Genomic DNA, 12,116 nt, shown 5'->3' with positions numbered 1-12,116 from the left:
ACAAATATATGCAAATTAATCAAAATGCTCCTGAACAACTAATGAGTCAATAAAGAAGAGACACCACTCCTCTGTTTATGGAAACACTATTCAAGATAGCCAAGATATAGAGTAAACCTTAGTGTTTATCAATTGATGCAAGGATAGAGAAAATGTCATATATATACATAATGGAATAGTACTCAGCCATAAAAAAGAAATCTGTCATTTATGGCAAAACATAGAAACCTGGAAACCCATGGATGTGGAACCTGTAGATATGGAGGACAAATTGTATTTCCAAACAGCTAGATGAGAGGATTCTGAATGTTCTTACTGTAAAGAGATGATAAATATATGAGGAGATAAATACACTAAATATACTCATTTTATTTTTTATGCAATATACATACATATTGAAACATCACACTTATGCCATAAATATGTACAATTATGTGTCAATTATAAACAAAAATAAACAGATATGAATGCTTTTAAGCATTCCAATTTTAAAACATTGTCAGACTGGATTTTTTTTTAAATACAAGAACCAACTGCATACTCTGTACATCAGATACACCTTAAATATAAGGAAATATGCAATGGAAGTAAAAGAATGAAAAAAGATACTCCGTGAAAAGACTAACTTAAAAAGCTGCCAATAAAAAAAAAGCTGCATGGCAATATTACTATCACAAAATCAGAATTCGAAATTAAGAGTATTACTAGAGACAACAACGTGAATCGCATAATGATAAAGAGCCAATTCATTAGGAAAACATAACAGTCCTAAAGATGCATGCACTAAAATATAACTCCAAAATACATGAAACGCAATTAACATGTCTAAAACAAGTAACATAACAACAATAATAAAACACGACAGTTGGCAATTTCAACACGTCTCTCTCAAGAATTGATAGAACAAGAGGAAAAAACAAGAGTTCAAGAACACTATCAACAAATGACTTAATTAACATCTATATACTCAGCAACTACAAAATACACATGTATATATTTAGTACACACAGAACATTCAACAAAGTATATCATAGGCTTAACCAACTCAAGAAAATAATTTCAAAAATTGAGATTACACCTTAAATATGTTCTCTAGTCACCATTGAGAAATCAATAAGGAAAAAATGAGCTAAAAAACACCAATATTTGGATTTAAACAGGCTTCTACATAACCTATAACTCAAAATAGAAATCAAAATAAAAATTTGAAAATATTTTGACCTGAAATACAATGAAGACACAACATAAAATATGTGGAATGCAGCTAAAAATGTACATAGGACAAACTTATACTTTTAAATGCATTAGAAAAGAAGATTTAAAATCAATGATCTAAACTTTCACCTGAAGAAGGTAAAAGAAAGCAAATTAATAAAATGTGTAATCAACGAAATAGAAAACAGAGATGTAATAGGGAAAAATAACAAAGTCAAGAGCAGTTCTGGAGAGATTCTTAAATTAATTAAGTAGATAAACTCTTCACAAGACTGATGAGAGGAAAAAAAACCTTACTATTTTAAGGAATGAAAGAGGGGACATAACTATAGATCCTACAGACATAAAAAAGAATATTATAAACAACATTAGGCCACAAGTCTAATCATTAAATAAAATGGATAAACTTTTTTAAAAAAAAATACAGTGTCTGAAAAAAACCTATCCCAACAATAAATGGAAAATCTGAATAGTTCTCTATTAAATAAATTGAATCTGTAATTTAAAATCTTGCCCTCGCCAAAAAAAAAAAAAAAAAAAAAACTCCAGTCCCAGAGAGCTTCACTGGTGAATTTTGACAAACATTTAACTGAAAATCTAAACAATTTTTTCAGATTATTTCAGAAAATGGAAAATGAGAGAACCTTTCTCTAATCATTTTTTCAAGCCTCATACCAAACTCTAATAAGGGAATCATATTTGCCTTTAAGACCTATGCCTAAGGGTCCTTCAGAAGCTGCCTCTCTGTCTTCTGGGCTTGACCTTGTGGGTCACTTGGCCAAGGGACAAGAGAAAGGTGGGCGGGCGGGGGTAGAGGGAAAGGCCTGGATGGGAAGTTACAATCCCTGAAACAAACAGTCCTCCCTCAGAAGCCCAGACCGGGGTCATGGGGAGGATGAGGAGGGCAGCTATCTGGATATATTGGACCTGTGTGCAGTCAGCCAAATCCCATGAGAAGGACCAGAAGGAGGAACACGGTACACTGCCCAGATTCTGGGGCCCCAGGCAGTACAACAAAGGGGGTGGCATGGGGCGGGGGGCACAGGGGCAGGAGTCGTGGAAGAGCTGCAGAGAAGACAATTGGGAAGAGCTCGTGCAGAGTCAGGTGGGGATGGGGACAGCTGAGATGAGTTTGGAGGACTGTTTTCAATTAAGGGCCCTGCAGCTGCAAAACTGTGGTCGCCGGGGGTAAAGGAAAGGGAAGAAAAAAAAATGAACACACTGGCATGCAAATTGATCCACACTCAATTTATTGTTTCTTTCAGCTGTGACCACGGAAGGAACGACAGAATTTTCATTTCTTAGCGAGACTCTCGATGTTATCCGTTGCCTTCTGAAGGAACCACTAGTTACTGTAGAAGAGAACAAAAAACACGTGCTCAAAGTACTGACAGCAAACTCCCTCCCACTGTACAAGCAGCTGGGGTACTGCCAAGTGGAAAATTCATGTGGCACCAAAAAAAGAATTATTGAAAGGATGTTTACAATTTTGCCTGTGAAATTATTTGACCACGAGCCACTTATTTACTTTGTGCTTTTCTCTGATTTCTGAGGAACCATCATATTTAATCAGAAGTACTTGCAAATGAAAAAATTAAAACTATTTCATATAAAATGAAATGTTTATGAATTTAACAATTAAGTTAATGTATTTACATATTTTAGACATTTAAATTCACATTAATTTTCCTTTTTGCATACCTTGCAGCCAATTATTGTGTGTGTGTGTGTGTGTGTGCGCGCGTGCGTGTATGTGTGTGTAACAGTATTTTGGCCTTTTGGTCTTTGGAAGTTCATAGACCTGAAGCAGTGTAGCCTATGCTGCCTAATGAATAAAATGGTCACAATTACAGATTTGTTTTATAAACAAATTTACAGATCTTCCATCTTATTAGGTACAACTCTTTAATTCTAGTCTATCAACAAGAGCAAGTTCTCAATAAACTTAAGAGAACTTTACTAAACTGAAAACAAAAAAAACCAAACTAAGTTATTTAAATACTCATTAGTAACAAGATTAGTAAAGATTGGTCATTTGAACATAGGTCATTTAGGCTGGACATGATGGCTCACGCCTGTAATCCAAGCACTTTGGGAGGCTGAGTAGGGGCAGATCACCTGAGGTTAGGAGTTCAAGACCAGCCTGGCCAACATGGCAAAACCCCGTCTCTACTAAAAATACAAAAATTAGGTGGGCATGGTGGCACAAGCCTGTAATCCCAGCTACTCAGGAGGCTGAGGCAGGAGAATCACTTGAACACGGGAGACAGAGGTTGCAGTGAGCTGAGATCACACCATTGCACTAGCCTGGTCAACAGAGCAAGACTCTGTCAAAAACAAACAAACAAAAAGAATAAAAGAAAGATAGATTATTTATTGGTGCAGTACTTTAACCAATTCATCTACCCAATCCATACTTAGGAATTAATTGTGTATTCTGAATTTTATTTTAATTTCATACATGTATTCATTTTTAAGAAATACCTTCTAATATACTTACCTACTGCTTTGTGTTTGGGTACTTTCCTGTGATTTGGATCTAAGTAAATAAGGAAACAACATTTTTAGGTTGTTATAATACAACCTGTCAAAGTTATGTTGTATTTATTTGTTATGGCAATTTCTTCCTCTTTCCCTTCAAAGTTGTACTAAAAAAGAAGTATTTGCCAAATTTCTACCTCTTTTCCATTTTCTTTTTTTAGAGATAGAGTTTCACTTTGTCACCCAGGTTAGAGGGCAGGAATATGATTGTGGCTCACCACAGCCTCAACCTCCTGGGGACTCAAATGTCCTCCTGCCTCAACATCCCAAATATCTAAGGCTACAAGCATGCACCAACATGCCTAGCCAATTTTTTCTATTTCTTTGTAGAAATGGGATTTCAGTTTGCTGCCCAGGCTGGTCTTGAACTCCTGACCTTCTAATTGGAGGAACTCCAGTCCTCCCACCTTGGCTTCCCAAAATGCTGGGATTATAGCATTTTGTCATGTGAGCCACCACATCCAGTCTTTTCCATTTTTATATCCACAGATTCCTTATTTCTAATCCCCCAACTAAAAGAATGGGAGAGAAAAATAATGAACCGAAGACAAATTAATCAAGATTAATTCACAGAGAAGACAATACAATATGATTGAGAGTCTTCAGTGATAATGTATAATTTCACTTCTCCCGTCCTTTCCCTACCTTTGCTCTTTGATATCTTCAAAACTTAGTGTTGATTTTTCCTACAACTCTGACCATGAAACATTCTTATTTAATATAATTAGTTATCTCCCAAACCAATAAAGATTTGTATTTATAGACGTATGAGTCTACTGACATATATACCCATTAAATTTCTGGCTTTAAAAAATGTATATATTGTTTCACTGTATTTACCCAAGGAATTGGCTCTACCAACATCTCCCACTGGCTTCCCAATGGCAACAAAAGTACTAAAAATATAAATGTAAAAGGAACAGAAATACAAGAAAATACAGTGAATGCTACAACAGTAAAGGACAGCAATTATGTCTGCTTAGCCTACTAAATTTAAATGAAAGAATAATCACAGAATACCTTTCTGGGTATGCTAAACACAAAGTTAGAATAACAGGTTAACATTCCAAATTATACTCCCCAAATCCAGTGTGTATTATCCTATAGATGATGCCCTTGTCTATCCCTCAATCTAGTTGAATTGATTACTTTTAAAGAGGATGATTATGATATGATTATGGCATATTTTATGAGGAGAGATCATGTAAGGGGACAATTAGAGTAGTAACACCACTAAGAATTATATGTGCGCATGTGAACTTCAAGAGTAACCACTCATTCGTTAAGCAAGTATTTGTTGAGCATTAACCCTGCAAGATGCTACCTATAAATAGGTAAGGAAAATAAACATGGACATGACCATCAAGTGATTTCAGAGCCTAAAAGGAGAGCAATGCTTCCAGGTGAGCAGAAGATTGGGAGAATTGCAGTGTTTGAGCACTTTATTACAACTCCCTTGGAGACAGTGACAGAGAATGGAGACCAAACATAACTTAGGGAAAGTAACTGATGTCTGTAAAAGGGTGCTTATGCTAGGAGACATCCAAGAACAACAGAAAGGATAGAGGAGACAGAAATACTGTAGCTTTCCTAATGGATGGGGTGCCTTCATTAGGGAAAATAGAAACTAAACAATGTTGTGGTGTAGCCTAGAAAATTTAACCTATGTGTATAAAGGATATTTTGGAATAGCAGTGGGTTGAATGTAACTCAAAGAGGTCACTATAAGGAAAAATACTAGGCAATACAAGAAAATGAAAACTCTACAATGGAGAAACCATGACGAACATAGCAGTAAATATTTGATAACTTCAGAAGGATCACAAAGCCACAACTGTGGGGTGTAGGAAACGAAAAGCTTCTCTAAACAAATTCAGAGAACCCTTGTTAACACATGTGTGGCACATTGAGGGTCTGTGGGAAATGTAGAATTTTAGTGTGTTTGTAATACTGTCTCCTAACTCTTCCTAAGTGGAAATAATCATTCACTCAGTTGTTCACATTGAGTTTTTGTGGGTGTAAATGCAACCTGAAAAAGTACTATTTCCCCTTTGTGTATCCCAGAATAAAGGATGCAAAATGTTCAGCTTATGATTTAGTTTCACAAAGTAATTATAAATTCTCTTATTAAATTCTGCTAGCTTATTTCTTATGTACCGCAAGAGTAGGTAATCAATAAAAATTTAGTCAATTGAAGAAAAAGGATTAATGGAATTTAATGCTTGTTCTAGAATGGGAAATATTAATAAGTTGGGTTTGGTGTAGACTTTATCAATTGTGGCTGCTCAAAAAATGTTGAGCAATTATTTGTGAATTATCAACTTTTTCATTCTGAATTTTCAACATACTTATTTATAAGTAACACTTTCTATCTTGCTTACCTGCTAGTATATGCTTGGGTACTATCTTCTGATTTGGATCTAAAAATAAATTAAAAACAATATCTATTAAATATTGTCAAAAATAAATTTTAAATACTATCTAAAAGTCAACACTAAGAGCGTGCCTACTTTGAGAATGAAAAGCAGGCCATTTTACAGCACCAAAACTAATTATTTAAATATTTGGAGCATGCAAATAAATAGCACTCTTTTTTACTCAAACACCAAATGCAACATATGGTACAAAATGTAAATTCTCTAGTAGAGAATAGTATCAAGATAGCAGGTTTTTCAAATGACTTTGAAGTTAATATAAATTTAACTGTAAATGTCTAAACCTGTCCTTCAGCCTCCAAGTTAGTTTTGTATTTGTTAATACACAAATTGCAGCAGTTTGTAAATTAAAACTTACATTTACTTCTGACCAGTTTGGCAGACTGGACTAATAGGAAAACTTATCCTTTCTGTTAGATACATAGAGAAAAGCTGAAGAAAACAAAAACATATACATAACTAAGACTGACAGTCACAAAGTGTTTTCCTTCTATCATTTAAAAAAAAATAAAGAAATTAGAAGCTCAGAGGGAAAACAAGAGCTAAAGCTGAATTACTTATACCCTAAAAGATGTGGTTTTCATTAACACTAGCTTGGAAGGAGTTGAGGGCATGGATCTTGACATGTTAGAAAGCTGGAATGGAGCTGTTTTCCAAGCCTGGTAGTCTTTAATGAAAATAATAAAAGCTATGACCACTGCACTTCAGAACACAACTAGCAAATTTTCTCAGCCAAGTGAAAAGAAAAGGATTATCTAGAGATGCAGGAATCACAGGCCTGCACCATGCAATGCAGACCTCAACTGCTCAGTTCCACTACCCGTAATGGAAAACATTATGACATTCATGCCCCAGGAGAAGCAAACCTGAAATACCCTCATCCTCCCAATGCATGCCTCTACAACTCAGGGCATGCAGAATTTCCATGAGAACAATCACTGCCCTTGAGGGTGGACTTATCAATCTAAATTGCAAAACAAAAATTCACACATCAAGATCAACAGATAATATAAAAATCTCCAAAATAGAAATATTTAGGATCTCCACACAAATCAAGGCAGGAATGAGGCAAAAAAAAATAGCTATTAAGAAAATGGAGGATTTGGAAACTGATATAAGGAAGTGAAACAATGTCAGATAGAGACGTAGAAAGGCGTAACACATGAAGACCCCAGTTAATGCCGGGTGTGGTGGCTCATGCCTGTATTCACAGTACTTTGGGAGGCCGAGGCGAGTGGATCATGAGGTCAGGAGTTCAAGACCAGCCCGGCCAAGATGGTGAAACCCTGTCTCTACTAAAAATATAAAAATTAGCCAGGCATGGTGGCAGGTGCCTGTAATCCCAGTTACTCGGTAGGCTGAGGTAGGGAATTGCTCGAACCCAGGAGATGGAGGTTGCCGTGAGCTGAGATCACACCACTGCATTCCAGCCTGGGCAATGGAGCAAGACTCCACCTCAAAAAAAAAAAAAAAAAAAAAAAGAAAAAAAAAAGGAGGGAAAAAAAAAAAAACCCCACCAAAAAAAAAAAAAAAAAAAAAAAAGGAAAGAAACATGGAGGTTAAAATGAGAAGACCCTCCTAAATATAATCATTTCTAACGAAGAAAAGAGAAAGAATGAGAAAGAGTCAATAATTGAAGACATAATGACTGAATTAATTTTTTAGATTTAACGACCTGAGTCCTGATATCTAAATACTATACTGAATCCAGAGCTGGATAAATAATAACAAATTCTATCAGAACATATAATCATAAAATAACAAAACATTCAAGAAAAAAAGGAAATCTTAGAAGCCACCTAGAAAAAAACACATTAATTGAGAGGGGAATAAATAATGATACTGACAACTAAGGTCTCATCAATGACCGTACATGGCACATTACAACAACAGAATATTACAAGACACTTGCAGAAAAGTCCTTCTCAGCTAGGAGAAACCATTTGAGCTATCATTCAAAATTGAGTGTGGAATAAAAAAAGCATGTTCAGGCATTTAACACAAAATGTTGATAATACAGAATCTCTAAACTGAAACTAAAAGGGTTGTACTTGAGAAAAAAGGAAACTAGGCCCATAATGAAAAATCAGTGGATTCAACAATAAATAGTGAGAGCAAAGCCACTGATAAACATGTTTTAAGATCCTAGCAGGTATTAATTTAATATAAAAATGATAATGATGATAATAATAATAATAATGGAGGGTAGGATTCTGTAGGTAAAAACCTAGAAGAAGCTAAAAGCCAAATGACAATAATATAGGAGAGTAATGTTTAGAGTTTGCTGATAAATTCTCAAAGATTCTTCTGGGTTGCTTAGGAAAAGACTGGAAATATTGAAAGAATTTAGACATTTAAAATAATTACACTAAAGTGGTACTAATGTGACCCATACTGGTGATGGAAACAGATGGCAGAGAAATTCTAGGCAGAGAAGGGTGGGTCTCTGGCGAAAGTGCCACCCTCAAGCTGAAAAGCCTGAAACCACAGCCCAAAGAGAGAACTTCTATCCCTGTTTTCCTTCTCAAATGTCGCCTTTTCCTAAACCACCCACGGCCCCACCCCGCCCGTTCTGGGCCTATAAAGACCCCAGACTCAGCTGGCAGAGAGGAGAGGCAGCTGGATGTCTTGTCGGGGACTACAGCTGGAGGTCAGAGAGAAGCGGCTAGACTTCAGAGGGACAGTTTGATGGCATAACTTCAGAGAAGAGTCCAGCCCAAGGTGCCTGGACTTGAGGGGAAGATTTCCTGCCCATTCCCTTTTCAGCTCTCCTTCCCGCTGAGAGCCACTTTCATTATTCAATGAAATTCCTCATATTTATCATCTTTCAATTCATTCATGCAACAAGAGTTTGGGAGCCACAAGTGTGGATTCAAAAGGCTGTCACACTGTCCCTTTGCCCTCACTGGCAGAGAGCAGCCGCCTCACTAGAAAAGGCAGAGGGCCTACTGAGCTGTTAACGCTTAAGCCATCTAAGCTAAAAGAGCACTGTAACACGCCCCTGGGGTTTTGGGAGTCACAGGCACTCCGCATGGATGCTGCTGCAGGGCGTGCACAGAGTTCGCTCCTGCCAGCGCCCAAAAGTGCTGGCTCTGGCTCCTGCACCTGCTCACCTGCATGCTCCTTCCCAAGTGGTGGAACGCAGTGGGTTCCAGTGAGTGGAGTTTGATCCCGCCCAGCCAGGGCTGAAATGGACGGCTGGTTCCAGCACTCCTGCACTCCAGCAGTTCCCACCTCACTCACCCACGCGCTCCCTCCGATAAGGAGTCAGGCGGCTGAGTAAAGGAGGCACCCCTGTCATGATTCCCCTGAAGGGGTCAAGGAAATACCCTGCTCCACTGGAATTCATTCCACCTCTCTGCTTTCGTTGGCCTCAACAACCTTTCCACTGACGTCCCACCAGTTAAAGATTACTCAAAAAATAAATGACATGAAAACCATGGTGGATGTTATATCACTCAAGCACAACCACCATGTCAAATGATGTTACCAAAATTCAAATGAATAGTTATTCTAAAATGATTCCCTGGTGCACGCTAAGCCAGAAGGCTAGACCAGTGGTTTAACATTCCAAATTAAACAATGTCTATTGAAATGTACATTTTCCTGTGGGTGATGCTATCACCCCTCACCAAATGGAGGTAAAGAGCCCTGGGAGAGATGAATTATGTTAACAGGGTTTCAGGATGAGAGATGATATATTGAGCAAAGAAGAAATGGAGGAAGCGACAACATCATCATGGATATATGGATGTGTGTGCATGCATGCATGTATACAAATGTATATAGATTTTTCTATGTATCTTTGTGTTTGTGTTTTTGTTTAGTTGCCTCTGTGTGAAGATCAAAGGTAATCATTCATTCATTCCTTCAACAAATATTTATTGATCACTTATAATACAAGCCAAGCACTCTGCTACATGCTAGCTATACAATGCTGAGCAAGATAGACATGGGCTTTATTATCTGAGATGACAGAATACAGTAAGAGAAAAGGGTCCCTGAGGCTTGCTGGGCCTGATCCCTATATGGTAACTCCCTTGGTCACAATAATAAGAATGGACATGATAATAAAAATCAACATTTTAAAGATGAACTCATGACTCCAAAGTGTCACTGTAAGGAAGAAGAATAATGAGACAGATTAGAAATGAGAAATGCAGGCATTCTTATTGAAGAGGTAAATTTCTTCTGGAACAAAAGAAATCATACAACCTCCTTGTGCAGCTTAGAGTTTGCCCTGTGGATTTGGATGTGTTTGGGAACAGCAGTGGGCTTGGAGGAACCTAGAAAGAATAACACCAGCCCCCTATAAATGTATATAAAAACTATAACTCAGAGAGGGAGCAGTAAAAACGTCAAAGCATTTTGTATCTGCAGAAGGACCCAAAACCCACAATTGCTGAGCGCGGGGAAGTAAAGACTTAGTAGATGATTATAAAAAGACATCCACCTTTCAGGAAATGGAGGGGAACCTAGTAATACTGAGAGGCTATGAAAGATGTGGAATTTTTGTTTCTTTGTGATGCTTTTTTATTTTCAACAAATTCTTCCCAAGTGACCTATGTGAGCATTCACTCAGTTATTCATCAGCATACATATTAGTTTCTAGTTGTACCATCTCCAAATAAAAAGGTAAACTTCCCCTTCGTGTACTCCAAGAAAAAAAAATACAAAAAGATCCTTTTTATGAATTAGCTCCTAAACATTTCACCAAAAATGTTTTCCTTTGTTTCTCCAAAATAATCTCCCAACACATATTAACTAAACTGCAGGAAAGAAGATATTGTCTTATTTAGACAAATACTCACAAGTTGCTAGATCAGCAAATAGCTTGTTTTAAGGTATAGTACTTTACTAATTGTGGCTACTCAGTTAATAGTTAGCAAGTCATTATTAATTATCAATTTGTTCATCTCAATTTTTAACACATACTTATTACTTTTAAAAATGCCTCCTAATTAACTTACTTGCTAGTATCAGCTTGACTGCTGCTTTCTGATCTGGTTCTAAAAGAAAGCGAAAAAATAATGCTTCCTCATTAATACTAAACAAAAATGTGCCTCCACAATGAATGTCAGATAATTTTATAAACTGTGTTAATTATTTGATACCAAGAATCACCACTAACAAATAATTTCAAAAGACTACTAAATTAGCATATGCAAACAAGTAAAGTTTTTATTCATATGCAATGTCCATAAAAAGTATAAATTTCAAATCTTCAACTAAGCAGAGGAACAAGAAAACAGATTTGTTTTTCTCTTTTTCACTTTCCAGCACAGAATATATGCTTCATTTTAAATGCCTGATTCTGGCCTTCAGAGTCTGTCCATTGATAAATACATTGCTATAGCTTGTGATTCAAAATCCACACTAATATCAAGAAGACTGAGCTGATGGGGAGGTATGGTAATTTCCCCTCCTATCCTACACATAGAGAACTAGTGCAAAAACAACACATACTATTTACTAAACCTTTACGAGAAAAAAGGCCATTTCTAGTGATAGTTAGAGAGAGAGAAATGAAAATGCAAAAGGTAAATACAAAGTAAATCTGAATGGCTTGGGGGTACATAATTCAGTTTCATAAGCCACATCAGCTTATCAAGAGTTGAGACTTCCTAGAAAGATGAAGCTGACCTCCTTCTCTAAACCTGGAAGCCCTGAAAGGCAGGGATAGTAAAAGCTGTGGCCACTAGACACAGAGATGCATTAGGGAAACTGCTTCAGAAGTAGAGATAAAAAATCAACACCAGGAGGCATGGGAACCCTGAGCACCTAAACTGGTTTAGGAATTTGGATGGAAAAATCACACAGAGAAACAGGAGTCTTCATTCTTCACACATATAGGATAAGGACACCAATCCATGCTTCCCATGAATTCCAGAGCAACAGTTAATGTAAAAATTTATCAACACAGGA

The 12,116-nt window shown here is 36.8% G+C and overlaps 1 protein-coding gene across 2 annotated transcripts in view; it reads right to left on the bottom strand.

Annotated features, from left to right (window-relative positions):
* Window positions 1–2,442: 2,442 nt before the first annotated feature.
* Window positions 2,443–12,116, bottom strand: part of ADAM32 (ADAM metallopeptidase domain 32) — a 164,252-nt gene continuing 154,578 nt past the window's right edge. The window contains exons 22-25 of one of the 2 annotated variants that reach the window (XM_021942239.2): window positions 11,162–11,200; window positions 6,138–6,176; window positions 3,716–3,754; window positions 2,443–2,567 (exon numbers count right to left, since the gene is read on the bottom strand). In XM_021942239.2, the coding sequence (XP_021797931.2) occupies window positions 2,561–2,567; window positions 3,716–3,754; window positions 6,138–6,176; window positions 11,162–11,200 (124 nt within the window). In that variant the 3' untranslated portion in view covers window positions 2,443–2,560. The remainder of the gene's footprint in view (window positions 2,568–3,715; window positions 3,755–6,137; window positions 6,177–11,161; window positions 11,201–12,116) is intronic. The other variant, XM_021942240.2, reaches the window with a different exon arrangement.

This window comes from Papio anubis, chromosome 8 (assembly GCF_008728515.1).
Source record: "Papio anubis isolate 15944 chromosome 8, Panubis1.0, whole genome shotgun sequence".
Lineage (NCBI taxonomy): Eukaryota > Metazoa > Chordata > Mammalia > Primates > Cercopithecidae > Papio > Papio anubis.
The sequence above is the reverse complement of the archived record's forward strand: the minus strand, read 5'-3'. Positions and strand labels throughout refer to the sequence as shown.